The 22,699-nt window shown below is 43.2% G+C and overlaps 1 protein-coding gene across 6 annotated transcripts in view; it reads right to left on the bottom strand.

The window, feature by feature from the left end:
• Nucleotides 1-22,699, bottom strand: part of AHCYL2 (adenosylhomocysteinase like 2) — a 301,797-nt gene that overhangs the window by 84,472 nt on the left and 194,626 nt on the right. For 2 of the 6 annotated variants that reach the window (XM_063926721.1, XM_063926725.1), the window contains exons 2-6: nt 21,293-21,404; nt 12,492-12,635; nt 10,524-10,624; nt 8,485-8,587; nt 7,042-7,136 (exon numbers count right to left, since the gene is read on the bottom strand). In XM_063926721.1, the coding sequence (XP_063782791.1) occupies nt 7,042-7,136; nt 8,485-8,587; nt 10,524-10,624; nt 12,492-12,635; nt 21,293-21,404 (555 nt within the window). The remainder of the gene's footprint in view (nt 1-7,041; nt 7,137-8,484; nt 8,588-10,523; nt 10,625-12,491; nt 12,636-21,292; nt 21,405-22,699) is intronic. The other 4 variants (XM_063926722.1, XM_063926726.1, XM_063926723.1 and 1 more) reach the window with 3 other exon arrangements.

The following is a 22,699-nucleotide window of genomic DNA, read 5'->3' as shown; positions in this document are numbered from 1 at the left end:
ACGTAAATTTTCAAAGCCCTGACCACATAAAGGGACTCTGAATCCTCCAAGTCACGTGTAGCCACAGGCACGATAATAGGTTGGTTCATATGAAAGGATGAGACCACCTTAGGTAGGAAGTGAGGACGGGTCCGCAACTCCGCTCTATCCATATGGAAAACCAGATAGGGGCTTTTATGTGATAAAGCCGCCAATTCCGAAACTCGCCTAGCCGAAGCCAAGGCTAACAACATGACCACCTTCCAAGTGAGATATTTCAACTCCACTGTTTAAGTGGTTCAAACCAATGCGACTTAAGGAAACTTAACACCATGTTAAGGTCCCAAGGCGCCACCGGAGGTACAAAAGGAGGCTGAATATGCAGTACTCCCTTCACAAAAGTCTGTACTTCAGGTAAAGAGGACAATTCCCTTTGAAAGAAATTGGATAAGGCCGAAATCTGAACTTTAATGGAGCCTAATCTTAGGCCCAAATTCACTCCAGTTTGTAGGAAGTGAAGAAAACGGCCTAGATGGAATTCTTCCGTAGGAGCATTCCTGGCCTCACACCAAGAAACATATTTACGCCATATTGGGTGATAATGTTTTGCTGTCACGTCCTTCCTAGCCTTTATCAGAGTAGGAATGACCTCATCCGGAATGCCCTTTTCCGCTAGGATCCGGCGTTCAACCTCCATGCCGTCAAACGCAGCCGCGTTAAGTCTTGGAACAGACAGGGACCTTGTTGTAACAGGTCCTGCCTTAGAGGAAGAGGCCACGGATCTTCTGTGAGCATTTCTTGCAGATCCGGATACCAGGTCCTTCTTGGCCAATCTGGAACAATGAGAATTGTTCTCACTCCTCTTCTTATTATCCTCAACATCTTGGGTATGAGAGGGAGAGGAGGAAACACATAGACCGACTGGAACACCCACGGTGTCACTAGGGCGTCCACAGCTACCGCCTGAGGGTCTCTTGACCTGGCGCAATACCGTTGTAGCTTTTTGTTGAGACGGGATGCCATCATGTCTATTTGGGGTAGTCCCCACCGACTTGCAATGTGCGTGAAGACTTCCTGATGAAGTCCCCACTCTCCCGGATGCAGATCGTGTCTGCTGAGGAAGTCCGCTTCCCAGTTGTCCACTCCCGGAATGAACACTGCTGACAGAGCGCTTACATGATTCTCCGCCCAGCGAAGAATTCTGGTGACTTCCGCCATTGCCACTCTGCTCCTTGTGCCACCTTGGCGGTTTACATGAGCTACTGCGGTGATGTTGTCTGACTGGATCAGAACTGGTCGATTGCGAAGTAAGATCTCCGCTTGACGTAGGGCGTTGTATATGGCCCTTAGTTCCAGGATGTTGATGTGAAGACCAGTCTCTTGACTTGACCAAAGTCCTTGGAAATTTCTTCCCTGTGTGACTGCTCCCCAACCTCGGAGGCTCGCGTCCGTGGTCACCAGGATCCAGTCCTGAATGACGAACCTGCGGCCTTCCAGGAGGTGAGCACTGCGCAGCCACCACAGGAGAGATATCCTGGCTCTGGGAGACAGGGTGATCCTTTGATGCATTTGTAAATGAGACCCGGACCATTTGTCCAGTAGGTCCCATTGAAAGGTCCTCGCATAGAACCTGCCGAAGGGGATGGCCTCGTACGATGCCACCATCTTCCCCAGGACACGGGCGCAGTGAAGCACTGAAACCTTTTTTGGCTTTAATAGGTTCCTGACCAGAGCTATGAGCTACTGAGCCTTTTCCATCGGAAGAAACACCTTTTTCTGTTCCGTGTCCAGAATCAGGCCCAAAAAGGTCAGACGCATTGTGGGAACCAGCTGGGACTTCGGAATATTGAGAATCCAGCCGTGCTGTTGCAACGTCCTCACTGACAGTGACACGCTGTCCAGTAACTTTTCTCGAGATCTCGCCTTTATGAGGAGATCGTCCAAGTATGGGATAATTGTGACACCCTGCTTGCGCAGGAGCACCATCATTTCCGCCATTACCTTGGTGAAAAATCTTGGGGCCATGGAAAGCCCAAACGGCAAAGTCTGAAATTGGTAATGACAGTCCTGCACCGCAAATCTCAGGAACGCCTGGTGAGGAAGAAAAACTGGAACATGAAGGTAAGCATCCTTTATGTCCAGGGAAACCATCCAATCCCCCCCCCACTCCCCTCTCCAGGCTGGCGATGACTGCTCTGAGCGATTCCATCTTGAACTTTTTCAAGTACAGGTTCAGGGATTTTAGATTCAAAATGGGTCTGACCGAACCGTCCGGTTTCGGAACCACAAACAGGATTGAGTAATACCCCTTTTCTTGCTGGAGAAGAGGAACCTTGACTATCACCTGTTGCAGGTACAATTTTTGAATTGCAGTTAACACTAACTCCCTTTCTGAGGGAGAAGCCGGGAGAGCCGATTTGAAAAACCGGCGAGGAGGCACCTCTTCGAATTCCAGCCTGTATCCCTGAGAAACAATCTCTATTGCCCAGGGATCCACCTGTGAGTGAACCCAGACGTGGCTGAAAAAACGAAGACGTGCCCCCACTTGATCTGGCCCCCCCCAGGGAAGCCCCAGCGTCATGCGGTGGATTTTGCAGACGTAGGGGGGGGACTTATGCTCCTGGGAACTAGCTGTGTGCAGCTTTTTTCCCTTGCCCTTACCTCTGGCAAGAAAGGACGATCCCCGTACCTTTTTGCTTTTATTTGAACGAAAGGACTGCATCTGGTAATGAGGTGCCTTCTTAGTATGTTGTGGGGGAACATAAGGTAAAAAATTAGATTTACCAGCCGTAGCAGTAGAGACAAGGGCCGAGAGGCCTTCTCCAAACAACTCCTCCCCCTTGTACGGCAACGACTCCATATACCGCTTTGAGTCGGCATCCCCCGTCCACTGCCGGGTCCACAGGAGTCGCCTAGCAGAAATAGACATAGCATTTATTCTGGAGCGTAGTAAACAAATGTCTCTTTGAGCATCCCTCATATATAATGCAGCATCCTTGATATGCTCTAGGGTCATTAGAATGGTATCCTTGTCTAGGGTCTCAATCTCCGTAGACAAGGAATCTGTCCATTCTGAGACAGCACTACAAACCCAGGTCGACGCCATAGCCGGCTTAACAATAGTACCAGAATGTGTGTAAATGTACTTCATGGTAACTTCCTGCTTACGATCCGCAGGATCCTTGAGGGTAGCAGTATCCTGGGAAGGCAGTGCCACCTTCTTGGATAAGCGCGTCAACGCCTTGTCTACTTTAGGCGAAGATTCCAATCGTATCCTGTTCTTTTGTGGGAAGGGATACGCCATAAGAATCCTTTTGGGAACTTGTAGCCTCCTGTCTGGAGATTCCCAAGCCTTTTCGCACAATTCGCTTAGCTCAAATGAGGACGGAAAGGTGATCTCAGGCTTTTTCTCTTTATACATGTGTACCCTCGTGTCAGGGACAGGGGGTTCCTCAGTAATATGCAAAACCTCTTTAATAGCAATGATCATGTAACGAATACCTTTAGCCACTTTTGGCTGTAATTTTGCATCCTCATAGTCGACACTGGAATCTGAATCCGTGTCGGTATCTGTGTCAGTGATCTGGGATAATGTGCGTTTCTGAGACCCAGAAGGTCCCGGTGCCACTGGGACAGGCATGGTCTGACTACCTGACTGATCCCTAGCCTCAGTCTTGTCTAATCTCTTATGCAATAAATTTACATTAGCATTCAAGACATTCCACATATCCATCCATTCCGGTGTCGGCGTTGCCGACGGCGACCTGACAATCATGCACTCCCCCTCCTCCTTAGGCGAGCCTTCATCGTCAAACATGTCGACACATGCGTACCGACACAACCCACACACACAGTAAAACTCTTTTCTGAAGACAGGTTCCCCTTTAGGCCCTTTGGAGAGACAGAGAGAGAGTGTAGAAGCCCCTCCCACTCGGCGGCGGGCTTCAGTCCCGCTCAAACTTAATAAAATATGGCGGGGGCTCATTTATATACATGTACAGTGCCCACTTGTACATGTATATAGTCATTTGCCATAGGAGAGGTATTCTATTGCTGCCCAGGGCGCCCCCCCCTGCGCCCTGCACCCGTACAGTGACCGGAGTGTGTGAGGTGTATGGGAGCAATGACGCACAGCTGCAGTGCTGTGCGTTACCTCAGTGAAGCACCCGAGGGCTTCTGCTGCCTCAGTATCTTCTTTCTTCTGGCTCTGTGAGGAGAACGGCGGCGCGGCTCTGGGATGAACGCCCAGGACGAACCTGTGTTCCACTCCCTCTGGAGCTAATGGTGTCCAGTAGCCGAGAAGCAGAGCCTATCATTTAAGTAGGTCTGCTCCTCTCTGCTCAGTCCCTTGATGCAGGGAGTCTGTTGCCAGCAGAGCTCCCTGAAAATAAGAAAAAACCTAACAAAATGCTTTCTTAGCAGGAAACTCAGGAGAGCTCCCTGGAGTGCACCCATCTACCTCTGGGCACAGTCTAAAACTGAGGTCTGGAGGATGGGCATAGAGGAAGGAGCCAGTGCACACCCAGAGTCTAAAGTCTTTCTTAAAGTGCCCATGTCTCCCGTGGAGCCCGTCTATTCCTCATGGTCCTTACGGAGTCCCAGCATCCTCTAGGACGTTAGAGAAATTAAGTTATTTTCTTCAACCTTATTCAATGTTGGTCGCTGAAGCATTGTAGACAATATGCAAATATACAGTAGGGTCTAACAGCAACTATCCACAAAGAAAGGTACACTATGCTGTTTAACAGCAGTACCCCAATAAAAAAATCTTTAAAAAAAAATTAATACTAAATGTGCATTATAACATTAAATATAATGGAATAATGTACTGCATATACTATTAGATTCAGAACAGGATTATAGTTTATCTGCAGGTGTACAATTAGAGCAGGTTAGTTATTAATGCAGTCAAGCAAACTGACACACTAATACCCCTTTCACATAGCACAAATAACCCGGTATCGACACGGCATATTGCCGCGTCGAAACGGGTCAGTGTGCGATGTGAAAGCACTTTTGCCGAATTAGCGGGTCGCCTGACCCGGTAATTCAACCCGGTTAAAAAGAAGGGTTATTACCGGGTTGAATACTGGGTCAGGTGCAGTGTGAATGGGAGCCGTTTCGATGCGACATGGCTCCCATTCACAGCATAGGGAGAGGCGGCGCAGGAGATGAGCTTATCTCCCAGCGCCGCCTCCAACCCCGCTGCTGCTGCACCCCCCGCTGCTATGGCAACCGACCTGGTATATTGCAGTGTCGGAAAGCCAGCAAAGAAGAGCAAATGCCGGATCCCACCCGGTAAGGACACGTTTCTCTTACCGGGTGGGATCCGGCATTTGCGATCTGAAAGCAGCATTACTTGGAACAACCCAATGAGACAACAGAACACACTAAGGGGGAGATTCAATTACCTGCGGTACAGTACCGTGGTTAAAAACTGGAGGTAGCCTTGGTAGCGTTATTCAATTAGCTGCCCAGCAGGCTTGTTGACATCCATTAACTTAATGGGGGATATTCAATTGTTTGAAAAGTCAGTTGGGTGTCTGTTTTTCCTATCTAATAGACAGGAAAAAAACAGACACCCAACTGACTTTTCAAACATTTAAGTTCCCCCTCAATGTATTAATAGGCATTAACTCACAGAATCCATCAAAAGTTCAGATTTGCGCGTTAACCCCATTGCGCCACCTATTAACCCTCAGAGCAATCGAGGGGGGGGGGGGGGGGGGGGGGTATTGTTTCCCCCTGCCTAAGGCAAGGGGGAAAAAAATCCCTGACGCCTGGCTTCGGGGCTAACTGAATATCTCCAGGGGATCGATTAGCACACAGTAACTTACCACAGTTAACTGAACTCACCCTAAATGTAAACAGTTTCCTATGAAAACTTAATGAGGTTAAGTTTACAACTACACTGTTGCTAGTTTCCCTCAAACGTTCATGGTATAATATGCATTTAATTATTGAAACGCTTATTCAAAACACTGCTACAAGCACTCTGTACAAGCGTAACACTTGTCAACGCTGATCAGTACACCGTAAGAGTGGAGAACAAGTTTGAAAAGGCCATTTTTATATTACTTAATTTACTCATTAAAATGCTACAACACATCTCCACATCTTCCTCCTTGTCCAACATGTATCCAGGCAACTCTCACTTTTTGGCAGGTCTGTCCAGTTGTACCCTGCAGGTCAATTAAAGATCCCGGCTTATTTCATTGCAGCCATTGTGATGTGATCAGGATGATTGATGTTCTGTTTCACAGCCAACAGTGATGTAGGGAAACCACCACCACCCATGGACTGATAATATCTCATAAAACAAACTGCTTGAAAATAGCTGAAGCTTTATAGTTCCTTATAAGACTATTCTGAGTTTGTAGGAGAAATTGTTAAACCAGGCACGTTCCTTCCTGGTGCATTTTACATTCCAAGAAAAAGACAACAAAAACACAACACAATGACGTATCCGGAACATTCATATTGAACAATACAAACATTATTACAATGTAAAAGGACGCAGCATTCTGATTACTGGATAAAATAAAGACCTTCCAAGTTGAAAGATGTAAACCTATTGGGCATGATGTGCTATGAAAATTTAAATTAAAAATATCATGTAAAAATATTATAAAAAGAGAGCTACACATACCATATCACTGATGGACAAGAGGATTTGTAAACATAACTGACTGCCTTATGATTAAAATAGAGTATTTACAGAAGGACTGGGAAGTTTGTGGCATTGCAATTGCAGTAGCTCTTGCACAAGTTAAGCAAACAAAAGCACAGATGGTATTAAACTGCAGATCTAATTTATTATAACAGAACATAGACAACAAGCTCTAGTCATTCAGTGCAGAAGGTCATTATGTATCCATTAAACTTTGTTTCCAACCATATGATATTTGTCTAGTATACACTAAATAGAAAAGACTGCTATGACAGAAGTGCAATTATAATATCATTTCTGATAAATAAGTTAAAAAAAACTGGTTTCCATAAACTACAGTTACCATAGGACTTCATGTATACACCAATTGATTAGTTAACAATTAGACTCACCATGTTAGGCTGCCAACCTTCAACATTCACACAGCGGTCAATACACCACCAGAAGTCGTCTTCAGACTCTCCCTTCCAAGAGAATACTGGGAACCCTGACAGTGGAGGAAATACACATCAGGCACAATTTTATTTACTCCCTTTCATATCACAGAACAAAAAAATAAAATAAAACACTGTCCCAGACTGTGCTCAAATTAATGTTGCCACTTACAGTGAAGCAAGAAAAAAAGAAAGCTCATTTAAAGTAGTTAATGGTGCATTCAAAGGGTTATCGTTCAATGAGTCGACCTGAATTAGGTCGAAAGTCAATTAGGTCTACAGTCACTATTGGTCAACACTGACATGGTCATCACAGGGAAAAAGGTTGACACATGAAAATGGACAACACGGGACATTATTATACTTTTTTGGTGTAGTTTTTTTGCTTAACACGACCAGGAAACCCAATTAGTGCACAGTGCCCCCTTGCATGGCGAGCGAATACTATCCCCAATCGTAGTCCACGTGAGTGGTAAAGTATGAAAAAGTTAAAAATAATAATGTAAAAATGTCACGTCGACATGTGTCACATCGACCATTTTAACATATCAACTTTTCCTGTGTCGACACGTTAATTGACTGCCGCCCTAATTCATGTCGACCTACCATCCGGATATCCATTCAAAGATACGTGATGCATTATATTTGAAAATACACAAACAAGGCAAAACGAATCCCAAATATCTGCAAATTGTCATCCAGATATTAAGTAATTATTTAAAAAAAAAAAAGAACAGCCAGTTGACAGTATCCATGGGAGTCTGGTAAAACATTTAGCCATCTTAGCCAAGCAAACAGGAGGTAGGTTCACACAGATGTCAGATAAAAACAAGACGAGTAATGTTTTACATTATTTAGCTAAATATTTTAATACTCTTAAAAATAAATAATAAAAGCTTGTATGAAAATAACAAATAAAGCAGGGCCATTATTTTCATGAGCATAGTATCTATGAAGCATCTGTAGCAGAACACTATTTTGAAGACACGTAGGACATGATGCAGAGCAGTTTGGAATGCACATGTTCTAACAGGATCAGTACTAAATGCCGCCGGCCGGAATCCCGGCGGTCGAAATACAGACGCCGGAATCCCGACCACACAATCCCGACAGGGGTGGCGAGCGGAACGCAGCTCCTTGCGGGCTCGCTTCGCGAGCCACGCTGCGGGCACGGTGCCTTGCTACGCTCGGCACACTATTATATTCTCCCTCTATGGGTGTCGTGGACACCCACGGAGGGAGAATATGTTGGGATTGTGGCAGTCGGGATTCCGGCGTTGGTATTTCGACCGCCGGGATTCCGGCCGGCGGCATCTTGACCGCATCCCGTTCTAACTATGAATATTGCATACACTTTCTGTTGCACAGGACAAAGGCCTATAGAACGTCCCCATCACTTACCACTCTCAGCCAGAGCAGCAGCCACTTCATTCAGAGTGGAGTAGATGTTGCAGGCAGCCCATCTACATTGGGCTCCCAGAGCTCCCAATGTCTCAATTAAAACCTGGAAAATGAAAGGTTGAGACTAATTAATCTTTTCCAAACCATGACAACAAATAAAATTCTTAGACTAGAAACATCTCTAGTCGCAGCTTTATGTGTGAGGTTAAATGACCATGGGGCAGATGTACTAAGCCTTGCAGAGAGAGATAAAGCACCAGCCAATCAGCTCCTAACTGACATGTTACAGGCTGTGTGACAAATGTATTAAGCCTGGAGTAGTTTTAAAGTGGAAAGTGATAACACACCAGAAAATCAGCTCCTGTTCCTGTCAAGGAGCGGACTGGCTGGTGCGTTATCACCTTACACTTTATCACTTCTCCAGGCTTAATACATCTGCCCATGTGTTTGAAAAATGACAGGAGCTGATTGGTTGGTACTTCACCTTTCAACTTTATCGCTCGCCAAGGCTTAGTACATCTGCCCCCATATCTTAAGAACAAGGAGTCTTAGAGATATGAAACAATTAAGCTAAAACTGCACTATTTTTTATTGAAAGCCAGACAATACACCTTCCACATATTGTGAGGACTCCATTAGTCACTGACCAATCAAAACTGCTTAATATATGCTGCCAACCAGTGATGTGGGGCACTGGCATCACAAGGGGGTGCAGGCCACACCCGATGTCACCAAAATGCCAGCTACTCTGCAGTGCCAGTAGCTTCAGTGTGACATACTGCAGCGCCTGGCTCCTGTCACTGAGAAAAAACCAGCAGTGAAGTCTCCAGGGCCAAGTGATGTAGAAAGGGGCTCTGTGAGGCCACGCCCCATTCCTTGAGGCCACGCCCCTTTCTCTCAGCTGTGCGCGCCAGATGCGCAAGCATGGGGGCAATTGGCAACACCATGAATCCCTGATCCCGATGCCGCCACTGATGAAGAAGGGGGCTCATCACTGAACTACACTGGTTGTCTTTTTACCAGTTGTTAATTAAAGAAAAAAAAAAATCGACGCGCAATCAGTATTATTAGTTTCAACATGTGTGCAAGAGTTTCCTGCAGCTCTACAGTTACGTATACCAGCAGGTTTCTGAAATCTGCTACAGGTGTATATTGCACCTGCCTAAGTTCAGATACACTAAAATTGCCGATTTCTGATCATCTGTGCGAGTGTTGGAAAACCAGGGATTCAGTATGTAATCCCGGCGGTCATAATACAGACACCAGGATCCCGACAACAGCAACCTCAAGAGGGGGGAGATAAGGGTGTTCCTCCCTGTCCCCTATCCCCTTAACCCTCCCATCTCGCAGCCTAAACTGAATATTCCTGTGGTGGTGCCTAAACCTAAGTCCCACTACCAAAACCAACCCCCCCCCCCCAATTCCTGTCGCAGCCTAAGCCTAACACTCCTGGGTGGCTCCTAAACTTAACCCCGGCACTGGTCTCCTGACCTTTTTTGGAGTTCCGGCGTAACCATTCTGATCGGAGTCGGGATTTCAGAGTGGGTATTTTGACTGCCGGGATATAGACAGCCAGCAAACTGAGCGCATCCCTAAAAAACCTCTCTGTACACAGGACCTAATTCAGATCTGATCGCAACAGCAAATTTGTTAGCTAATGGGCAAAACCATGTGCACTGCAGGTGGGGCAGATATAGTGTGCCGAGAGCATTAGATTTCGGTGGGTTATTTTGTTTCTGTGCAGGGTAAATACTGGCTGCTTTATTTTTACACTGCACTGTAGATTTCAGTTCGAACACACCCCACCCAAATCTAACCTCTCTCTGCACGTTATATCTGCACCCCCCCCCCCCCTGCAGTGCACATGGTTTTGCTCATTAACTAACAAATTTGCTGCTGCGATCAGATCTGAATTAGGCACACAGTCATTAAAAATCAGGTTTAAAAGCACTTGTGGGAAGTAAATATAAATCCAGGCAGACTTCTATAAATGAACTTGAGACCGCTATTTCTGAATAGCGCCATGATTCAATGCTTACCGCAGTTTGTGCGGTTATGTGAGTACAGCCAACAATCTTGGCTCCAGCCAATGGTTTCTCTCCTTGTGCTCTCTTGCGCAATGCCATCAGTGCAGGCATCTCTACAAGGGAGAAAAATATGAGCAATACAAACCCATGAAAAGGACAGAAGGATCTTTACAATGTATTTAACAGTGTCAATATGCATATGGAATTTCAGTAGTACTCTAAGTACTACTAAGGAATGCAATAGTCCTGTGACATTTGCAATAAGGTTCTCTAGCTGTAAAACAGAACAGCAACCAAGAAATGCCACCAAAAAGCAGACGTATCACAGCTACTAGCAGAAAGCTTTAGAAATAGATGGCTGTACATCATACGGGTGTAGTACGGTATGCCGGCGGCCGGGCTCCCGGCGACCAGCATACCGGTGCCGGGAGCCCGACCGCCGGCATACCGACAGTGTGGCGAGCGCAAATGAGCCCCTTGCGGGCACGCCACGCTATTTTATTCTCCCTCCAGGGGGGTCGTGGACCCCCACGAGGGAGAATATATGTCGGTATGCCGGGTGTCGGGAATCCGGCACCGGTATACTGTGCGCCGGGATCCCGACATTCGGCATACAGAAGACCACCCCATCATACAGCTAAGACTTTACCTGAATGAAAGGCAAAATTTAAAATTTGTTTGTGACTGCTGCAATTGTACATCCGAAGCTTGAGTGTGTTCAATAACAGACTATTAGGGGTGCATTCAATAAGAGTCGGAAACTGCCGTCTTGTCGGAAAGAAGGCAGTTTCCGACTGGAATAGGCGGAAGGGGTTTCAACCTATTCAATAGGGGCACATTTTCCCGACTTGTCGGAATGCTGTCGGAAAGCAGGTGGATCGGTGGAATACCAGCCGATCCGCCTGCTGCTGTCGGAAACGGGGCCAAATCCGATAGGTTTTGGCCCCCTTTCCGACAAACTCAATCCGACATGAAAACATGTTGGATTGAGGTGAGGAGACGGGGATGAAAGGTACCTTGACGGCCGTACCCCGGCCAGGCAACTCTCTCCCTGTAGTGCCTCCCCCACCGCAGACATTACCCCGCTGCCAGCTCCGTCCGCCGATCGACACACTGCTCCCCCCGCCTCACGTTGCTCCCCCCACCGCTGCTGTCAGCTCACCCAGCAGCCGCTGACGGCAGCGGCAGGACAGGACACAGGGAACGTTGTCGGGTCCATTCCGACAGCTGCATGTCGGAGTGGACCAGACTCTTATTGAATATACCCCTTAATAAGTAAGTTACATTAATGAACTGAAGGTATAAATGCACATCATAAGACAATGGCACTGATGATTTCCCCAAAAAATGATTGTCAAAGGCGACAAGGCCGAGCAGGAGTATTTCTAATAAATCTGTGCTCTGTACTGGCAGTGTGTCAGTATGCTGCACTTGGGTACAGGTCATCCGTGGCCATGTACCCTTTACTCCGCTTTCTATTCTACACCCACCCGGATTCAATACCAAAAAAGCTGTGTCTACATCATACTGAATATAATTTCCCAAAAAGAAGGTGCTTATATTAATATATTATATATATTATTGCATTACGGTTAATATCAGGAGTGGGAGGGACATTATGGCAAGATTATTGGGCCTGGCACTTGCCTTGCCATCTAACTGCTGGACTATCGCAATGGTACACAGCAAGTAAACGTATTGCTAGACGGAATAAAAAGCAGATTCTGAAATGCACTGGGGTATCCCATATACATTTTGTCCTAAATCGCCAGAGAGTTAGACACTCGTACGTACAGTGCAGTACCAGCAACAAAAGTAACTTTTCACAAACTCACTTTCCTCCTCTTACAGAGTACAGAACTACATACAGAAACATTCAGCTACATACAAAATATAATCCATCTAAAAACACTTGTGCTGCATTGTGTATATTTCCTGAAAGACATACATTAACAATTAATGCTGTTTTATTATCATTACCTTGCTCTGCAATTTCTATTTCCCTTCGCCCAAATTCAGCCTGCTTGATATTCTTCACACAGAAGTCACTGCTGCCCTTGGAGTTCTTCTGCTGCTTGTCCCGCGGAGAAGTCTCATCATCTGAGCTGTCTGTGTAGGAAGCAGCTAGTGAAAGAGGATATAATCAGCACAGGCAAAAGCCTATTTTGCCTCCATTGATGCAGGTTCAGAGGTTTCTGAACAGGACAGCACAGTCACCTGAGCCGTGCATACTATTATAGTTTACACATTACTACTGATATAACTAAAAATAAGATATGATAGATCAGGATGATGGTCAACTGCTCTGACTGCAGGGAGCCCAAACACATGGGAGAATCAACACACCTAGAAGGTGGGGTTTACACACAAAAAAAATAAAAAACACAAAAAGTTTGATTATACATATATTTGTTAGTACACATTAAAAAGACCTGGAGGGCTGTAGTTTTCCTCTGTCTACATATTATATAGATCGTATGTCCCATTATTCTGTCCAATCTATACCAGTCTGCTTTAGAATATGTCTTTCTGAAGTGGCCCAATATCCTGCCTTTAAAAAGGCCTCTGACTTTTGAGGGGGGGGGGGGGGGGGGGGGCATCCAATTGTTTTGTGGTTGCTTATTGGAGCAATTCAGTTATGTCCCCCCCACCCCCTTTCATCATAGGGCAAGAGAGCTGTGTTCACACAACACAGAAGTACCGGGTTTAGCCACACAAATCTGTAAAAACCATATAAAAGTGCCGCTTTGGGTGCACAAAGTACTGCTTTAAGCGCATGTTGTCATATTGGCACCCAAACTGCTGACTTATGCACTTTTCAGCTGGTCATCTCAAGAGCCTGTGAGCTGAAGAGTCCCCCTGCAGCTATTCACGCCTAAACGGAGCAATAGAATTTCTCTGTTGGGAGCCATCTAGTGCTAGCTGCCGAGAAAAACAATTGTATATATTTATACTAGATATTTTGTTAAAATACAGTGCTGCTTCAGTGGAATATTATTACAGATGTGAGCTGTGTGTCCTGCAATCATTAAGCCAATAGCATTCTAATTATGCAACATATAAATTGTGACAGAGCATTCCATTTTCATTTAGCCACTTAACCTTTTACTGAGCATCTTGAAATATCAGTGTCTTGATCTTTGTATCATATGACCACTTCCCATCTTCTAGCGAGGGACAGTGTTCCTTTACACCGCGACCCCAAGATTGAGCTGTTCCACGTGATCAGGGTTCTAATCATGAAGGTGTGGTTTCCAGGTTTATTAAAATGACAGAGATTGGTGAGAATCAAATGTGTAACAATGGTATATATTATATGTACCTGCATACCAATGACCACTATCTTCTCTATTGTATGTCACATAAGCCAACACTAATAAACATACCTTGATATAACCTGTGATATTTTGCCATTGTTTACATTTCCCATATATTTTCAGACTAGGTGGACCAGCTGTAGTCTCCATCAGTAGATTTAAAAGTTTTTAAGTTTGTTGAGATTATTGTAGACGTTATTATTAAACTTTATTTGTAGGTCACCATACGTGGTCCAAAGTGCCGTACAGAGGACAAACTACAAGACAGTACATGGTTACGCAGTGAACAGTACAATATAGTACGCAAATCACAAACACCACAACAGCTCTCAACTAATGATGTCAGGTGCAATATTTAGTGTACACTGAAGCCTGTACCCATAAAGCTTGGGTGCAACTATCCGGTTTAGAGACAGTGAAAGACAAAAGTGCGGTAGAGAGCCCCAGGAAGATGTGGCTGGTGACCAAGAGCTGTAGAGGAGACAGGAGGAAGGAGGGCTTTGCTCAAGAGAGCTTACATACTAAAGGAGAAGGAGAGAAACGGATGACATGGAGGAGCTGAGAGTAGGAAGCAGTATGAGAGAGGGTGATGTAGAGTACGTGGTGGGCTTTTATGAAGAGGTGAGTTGTCGGCACCCATTTGAAGCTATACAGGCTAGAGATATCTGATCGAATGAGGGAGATCGTTTCAGTTGTTAGGGGCAGCATGAGAGAAATTTTGATTACAGAATTGGAAGTTGTAACCAAAGAAGATGTTATTACGCCCAGCAGTGTAAACCTCCTCAGCTCGAAGTGTCCTACAAAAAGGTTTATACAGTATATAATACAGACAACCAAGTACTAATATTAAAGAGCTGCTTTGTGACACTATACTGGGCTGTTATGCCACATATGTATCGTGATTTAGCATAGTCTAGACTAGCAAAGCACGAAACACTGACCGATCAGAATAATTCCCATATTTTATTTTAGCTAGACTAGACAAAAAAAAAAAAACACAAGAGGCTTTCTATGTTTACAAGTCTTATCTGCACAGATCTTTATACCTCAAGATACAAAAGTTGCTACACTGTAAATGCCTAGTGTAAAATATCCCATTGAATACCCCTTTCAGTCTGAATAGGACTCTGGAATTTGCCTGGGACAACACTGGTCGAAACTGCAGGGTTTTTGACACTGGTCACTACCAGGGTTATTTCCCACCCCTGACCCGGGTGGCCTGCTGTCTGAAAGGCGCAACCTGGGTTTTTCAACCCAGGTTGTGGTAATATGCGCTGATTGGCTAAACGGGTGAGCCCAGCATGCCCTGTACACAGCCTCTCCGTCGCTGGCCATCTCACTCTGGACCATCTGCCTCCTTGAACCGGAGTGGTGGCTGAAGTGATGCTGCTGCCCATCCATATATGCCTGACCTTGTTAGTACTGTTATTTGCTGTCAGCCCTATGCAGCTGTAAGGCACCTGCATGTAGCGCATGAGATTTAGGGCTTATGACCTCTCCGTTACAGGCTCATCTATACTCTCTGCCTAGCCTGTCTTTCTGGGCTATATTTATGAACTATTAATGTTCCAAACAATTCTAAAAGTTGTAGAAACCTTCTGTATCTGGTTTAAAATGGAAGATGGTTTGGCTTTTTGGAGATGTAAAATGACCTATTTTTCAGGACAATGTTTCAGATGTGTACATTAGAAAAATTTAATTATTAGTGTTTAAGTATTGACATACAATAGCTTAAAAAGGTGACAAGTAGATAGATGAAATCTACAGTAAAATGGTTAGTTGTCCTGCAACATGCAGTGTTAGAAAATCATGCAAGTAGAACACATAGCACCTAACAGAATACCGACTTAAGTAATTGTGTCCCCGACTGGCACTTGCAGGGTGTTGTGACAGACAAAGTCAGTGCAGGTGACTGCAAATCATAACATACGAGCTACAGCTATTCAATAATGAGACTGATGCTATTATTTAAATGTAATTATATTAAGTACATTTTAACCCCGATTCACTTCTAGGTACTCCCCTTCTTCATCCACACACCGCTGCATTCTTATTTTCATTTGCGCATTGTCCTGATGGAGGATAAAACACTTTTCCCCACAACTCTGGCCTTCTTGAACATTTTTAAAGTAATGTTGATTCACTGTTGAGTCTTCTGGTACCTAGTCCGTCAGACTAAAGGTGCACACACACTAGATGATTTAAGTGGACGATAGACACGATAAAGATATTGTCATGCATATCGTCAAATATGTATGCATGATAACGGTGCACGCACCCGCTGGTCGTTATAGTTTATCTTTATCAACTGAACATGCAGTGCAATTTAGGCTATGGGGGTATTCAATTAGTGCCTTTTTTCGACCAGTCGAAAAAATTGCACTTTTCGCCCGTTTTTAGGCAAAATTTAAATTCGACCTATTCAATGCCCGTGCCGTTATTTTGACTGGTCGAAAAATCCGTACAGGCGAAAACCACGTGGATCAGGGAATTCGTCGCCGATCCATGTGTTTTGTAGAATCTGTGGGCGTTTGATAGTTTTTGGGTATGTTTTCGCCCATGCTGATTTGAAAAAACAAAACTAAGAGGCATGGGCGAAAATGGATTAAAAACGGGCGAAAACGCCCGCTACTGAATACACAGTTTGAATTAGCGACGATATTCCAACTATTGGAAAATTTGACACTAATTGAATATACTCCTATAACGTTCATGACTGCATGTTCAGGGATGGGAGGTGTGACGTCACTGAACAATATTGTTCACTATATCGTTCTGTGTGTATGGACTTTATCTTTCATTTTGCAACTGGGGAAATTTCAAGGGAAATCTTTATTGGATCAAAATGGTCTAGTGAGTACCTTCCTTTACACCCTTGATATCAAAGAAACCAATTTAACATTGCTTTGGATTTGCTTTAACATGTTTTCTTCATTCTTGGTGATGGTGTTTTCCAGTGCACTGACTGGCATTTTGTTTCCGGATTAGACTAGAAAATCCATGATTCATGACAGGTAATAACTATCTAAGAAATGCAAATCTGTTCCAAAATGTCTGTACAAATTCACTTTCGATTTTTTCTGCTCAGCAGTGAGAAGCCTTGGAATCATCTTCGCACAGACTGTTGTCCTATTAAGAACTTGATGCAAAACTTGCCTTACAGTTTCTGTGTCGATGTTCACTATTTCTGCCATCATTCGGTCAATTTGAACAATTGTCTCATTTTTTCCCACATTTTTGTTTGTTGTGGATGTGCTAAGCCTACTGGGATGTTCACCTTTGACACCCTCATGACCATCACTAACTTTTGTGCCACTCAAACACATGATATACAATCTGCCATGTAAGAGTCGGTTAGCCTACAGAAAGATTCAGTGGGCAATCTGTTCAATTTAACTAAACATTTTAAGTTAACATATTGCTCTACTTTTGAACTAAGCATTTTTACAACGCACAGGAAAAATAGTTCTTCAAACGCTGTGTCACAGCAAACTGTGTGAGGGGTGAAATTTGAAAAACCTTTTGGGATAGTCCAAGGTCAATGCTCCCCCACTCCCTTTACACTCACGCAGTATGGTTTATTCTTTACAAGTATATTTCGTTATTTAATAGCAGCACCTTGTGGATAAACTGAAGCTGAACCATATCTACTGTATCACCACATTAACTGAACCTAAGGATGACCAGAAAGCACAATGTACTTCATATAATAGTTTCTTAATTTCTCAATGAGAAACTTTTGGCTTAGGGGTGCAGTGAAAAAATATACTGATACTCTAGGGCACCGTGATTCAAGAAGGTTTGGGTACCACAAACGTAAACTATTAAAGCCACTTTAGGCTTTCAATTTTTTTTCCATGTCAAATACAGTGAAATTGTTCTATTAATGTAATCCAGATACATGTCAATCAAGGGCAATTACCAACTATCTAACTTTCACTATTCACTAATAACATCCACTAGAAAAAAAAAATTATATCTTAATCCAATGGTGTCCAATTCAACTGGCTTCTGGTAGGGGCAGGCATTTTATACCGAGCTCACATGCCCATCTTGACTTCATATTCTTCCCAATGTCAGCACTGAATTTGCATACAAAAACAGTGTGAAATAATCAGACTGACCAGCTGATAATTACCCGGTTGGCCCAATTACTGCAGAGTGTGCAGAGTCATTGGAGCAGACATCAGGAGTGAATCTCAACCGGCAGATGTCGTGTGCATACTGCATGTATAAAGATCACCTTAACGATCATTAGGGAAATTATAGTTCTTATAGTAAGGGTAATTGTGTAGTATGTATACAGGAAATCTGGCGTTCTCTAGATCATTTCAGCTGTCAAAGGGGGAAAAAAAAAAAATCAAGGATAGTGTTTCTGATGTGTCCGTTATATACCTAGCTACAGAATTCTAATCTGCTGGAATTGACTAATAGTGCATTGGTAGGAATGCATTCGAACGTCAGCCTGTAAGGCAATCATCAAAACTTTACTAGAGTATCCACACATGAATGTTAAATTGTTTGTTATACAGATGTGTCCACTTTTATACTGTATCTGAAAAATATACAAAAAGTAGTGCTTAAATGCAAATAGTAATAAACAAAACATTGTCCAATAAAGTGGACATGTCTGTAGGGATCACCAATAGTCATAGATTATGAGGTTTATGTAGAACTGATGAACTGAAGAGTTTTACTGAATTTGGAAGCCATAAAAAGGTGGGAAAATTGTTTAATGTTTATTCAAAATTCAAAGTTGAAGATTTCTAGATGCAAAAAGTGGGACTGTGACATGTAAGCCTAAAGCACTCATCTTATTATAATCACACATCTCCAACAGTAAGGGAGCAGCATATGTGGAGGCCTGTAACAACCCTGTATACATGGGAACCACATCATTGTAAAAAGCATTGTTGTCTCGTGTGTATCCTGACACAAGGAGTGGTGTATGACCATTAACACCCTGCTGTATTATGCATTCACTATTCACCACTGTACAGTAGTTGCAGGTTCTAACATATATTCTTAATCTCTGGGCTTTATAACTTATCTTGATTGAACCGACATCAACAATTTCAGAACACTTGTCATTTAAGTGGACTATGCTGTATAACGTCCCTGGGAACTATTTTAAAGGACTGGCAACTATGAAAATGCAACTCACTCAATCATATACTGTACATCCAGCATCAGTGTATAAGGGTGAAAGCATGTATTCGAAGCAGAGCAAGGAAAGTTCATTTGAGACACTGGGTAGCAGACCTTTACGGAAGTTAATTGAGTGGCCGAGGATTAGAGCAGCAGAAATATTTCCCTGAAGGTCAGTCCCCAGCAGAGCTCTGTCCAGAAGCTCACCCAACCCGCAAATCCCTGTGAGACAGGAGCCTTGCATTTTCCGGGCTAGATTCCCACGTTGACCTTAAGCCGTAGAAATCTCTGCTTAGTAAAAGAATGACATTGACAGAATATCTGCATGAGAATGGAGAGAGAAAGCCCAACTTGGAAAAGATCAGGCAGTTAAAACTGGTTTTCAGGCAGAAGGAACAGAGATCTTGTGACTCGCATCATAACCCTTTAATGCTAAACTTTTCTGTTTGTAAACCTTAAAAAGGATAATCTTACAGCTCTGGAAAGAGATTTAAGTGTGAAATATGAAACTTACAGATAGTGTTTTATTGGACAGTAACTTATCGCCGCTTTTAAATTGAGAATCATCTGCCTTTACAGACATCACATGAATTCCACCGCTGTGCACAGTACATACAACTTACACCCAAAATGATAGTAAAACTGTGTGTTAAAAACAGATACTCAACATTAAACACAGGTATTTGATCCTTTATCAGAAAGCGGATTATAGAAAGTTACACTTGGTGAAATATAGGAAACACAAAAATATAATAAGAGCCTTCTACTACTGTCATTGTGACGGGAACTCCTCAAGATTCAAGTATGGTGTTACAAAGGATAGAAAATCCCAAGTTCTAAATAAGATCACATACCTGTGCGTTCAAACGGATTGCAAGATATGTACCATTCTTGTGACTAATGCCAGCTGCACTGCAGTGTGATGTTATCACACAAAAAATTGCTCTGCAATGTACCCTGACTGCATCCAGTTGCATGCTATAAACTGCATCAATTCCATGAAAATCAAATTAGAGAAACATAAGACCAAGTAGACGCATGCAAAAAAGTAGACGGGCACAGGGTGCCAAGGAGGGTGAACTAACAGTTTCTCCCTTTCTTACGTCTGCTATGGATCCCATGCTAAATCAGATACTTATAAAAACGTACAAAATCCCTTTAATCGTTTAAAAAACAAAAAAACAAAAAAAACACCACACACGCAGCAGGCCTAGCCTTCACCAATTGTGGTCTACAACTTCTTGCACCCAGCAGGAGGCTACGGTTGTGTGATCAGCAAGATAAAAAAAACATTCAAAAAATTGACTTGACAAGTTAATTTTCAACCAATGATGTAATTTCTTACACTGCCCTGCAAATGAAAATCATACAAGTTAACACTGCTTCGGAGGTGTTACGCAATTAATCCACTTGGGCAGCCAACAGCAAGATATAAAACGTTACACAGAAGATATTTCTAAACTTTGAGCATAAAGCAAAGGGGGAATTCAAATCTAATCACAGGGAAGTAGCTCCCAGGTTAATTGCCCAGAGCTATTAAACTGACTGCATCATGTCTGGCATTTAACCAGTCAGATGCCCCTTACCATGACTACTGACCAAGGCTGTCACAGTAAACTGCATCTCACGGGTTAAGTGCCAGGCGTAATTCTGTTACCACACACCAACACTGCGACAGGCGTGATTCTGTTACCACACACCAACACTGCGACTAGCCCTGAGTCGCTGAGCTCTGGGCTCTTAACCCGTGAGCTACATCCCTGCAGAGAATGGAATTCTGTCCAAAGGGTGGAATTCAATTCTGGGCAAAGGGGACGTCTAAACGCCACCAACAGCAGCCCAAACGCCCCCTTTGCCAGCCTTTGAATGCTGGATTTCTCTAAAAGTGCTAGTTATCCTATGGGGTAGCGAGCACTTTTGAGCAAGTTCCCAGACGCAAAATGCGGCAGAGAATCTGCCAGGCACTAACTGAATTCCCCCTAAATGTGATGCAATAAGGACCTTGATACACTGGCTCTCAAACTTTCAAAATCATGGCACCCTGGGCTGTAATTCAATACTGTTTCTATCGCAGCCCTAGGCCAAAAGCTTCTTATTGATAAACTCAGCAAAATTATTAAAGTACATTGTACCACTCATCCTTAAGTCAGTGAGGTGGTAGCAGACAGGGCTATGCTTCTGTTTGTCCATACATTTTATGATTAGCAGTCACCAGCACTGATTTTTCCTGTTACTGGATAACCAACCTGTGGCACTCAGTTTGGGAATCACTTCCTTAAAGAATAAAGAACAAAAACCACCATATCATATACATACCAGAGCTGTAACTGTCAGTTGATGACTGAGATATGGAGCGCGATAAGGAACGGCGACCAATCTTCGTGGGACGTTTGTTAAACTCCCTCTTCTGGTCTGCAAACTGGATCTGCTGCGGAAAACACAAAAAGCGGCTGAGACCAGGGAACTATGAAGGAATATAAATCTAGCCCAAGCAAAACAAATTCAACATATGATCAGACTTCATAAAATTATTATTAAAGATTTAAAAAACAAAACAAAAAACAAAGTTGTATACATATAATAATGTAGAAAAAAAGACAACAGTGGAGATAATACAATTTTTTACATTTAATATTAAAATATGCAAATACAATATCAGTGACCGGTTACATCACAAGCAGACGATACAGGAATGTACTGTAGCTATAAATGAGCCTTATCAAAGCTTGAGGCAGTTCAACCATATTATGCAACAAAATGTTGGAAGTCACTGCCTAGAGTCTCCCTGCTGTATAAAAAGACATGCAAGAGTAATGGAAAGTGTAGCCACAAATATTTGTAGCATAAATATTCTTTAGCATGTACAAAAGGTATTGTCTTAAAATATGTACTACATAAGTTATTTTACAGAAAATACAGGAGAAAAAAAGGACTAATAATCAATGACAGCGTTTGATACGCTTGCGGCAACAAGCAGAATGACTGCAGTGTATGAGTTCATGGTCAGTGTCACCAGCCAGGGCCATAAACCAGCTCTAGGTGATAAAAAACATTTTATGGAAGAAGCAGAACCTTCAAGGTTTTTAAACATGTACACACGGATTCACGCCAGGAGCTGTGAAAAGTGAAAACATAGGAACTATATAGGTGTATATTTACTATAGGTCGATTTTTCTATCTATGGAAACAGACCTAAATCGATGTTGTGTTTCAGGGACTAATACAATTACTAACAACCAATTTTTTATACTAATTTTTACATTTTTGCACATGTGCGTATTAGCCCCTGAAACAAAACATTGATTTTGGTTGGTTTTATTTTTAAAAAGGGACCTTTAGTAAATATACCCCATAGTATGTTCAGACACCAACATAATGATTGGTAAGAGGCAATCACAGCTCCATATTAAACAAAATGACAACCAGTATCCAAGCTTGGTTAAAAGAGAATCTCACATGTAATTTACACTACACTTACACAGTTCTAGCATGTGGTTCAAGTACATAGAAGAACGTACAAAGCGTTAACGTCGTGCCTGAGTCAGTTCCACTGTGTTGTTTAAACTGCCATAGGAGCAAACAGCAGCATGAGAGAGTTTCTTATCTACAATTTTATGGTATGCTTGAAATAATAAAACCAGATAGATTCTTTACATGTATGGTTGTCCATTGATGCCCTCACCTGAGATTTCTCCTCCACATCTCCATTAACATTGTATTTCT

Source organism: Pseudophryne corroboree, chromosome 6, assembly GCF_028390025.1.
Source record: "Pseudophryne corroboree isolate aPseCor3 chromosome 6, aPseCor3.hap2, whole genome shotgun sequence".
Lineage (NCBI taxonomy): Eukaryota > Metazoa > Chordata > Amphibia > Anura > Myobatrachidae > Pseudophryne > Pseudophryne corroboree.
This window is presented reverse-complemented; position numbering and strand designations above follow the sequence as displayed.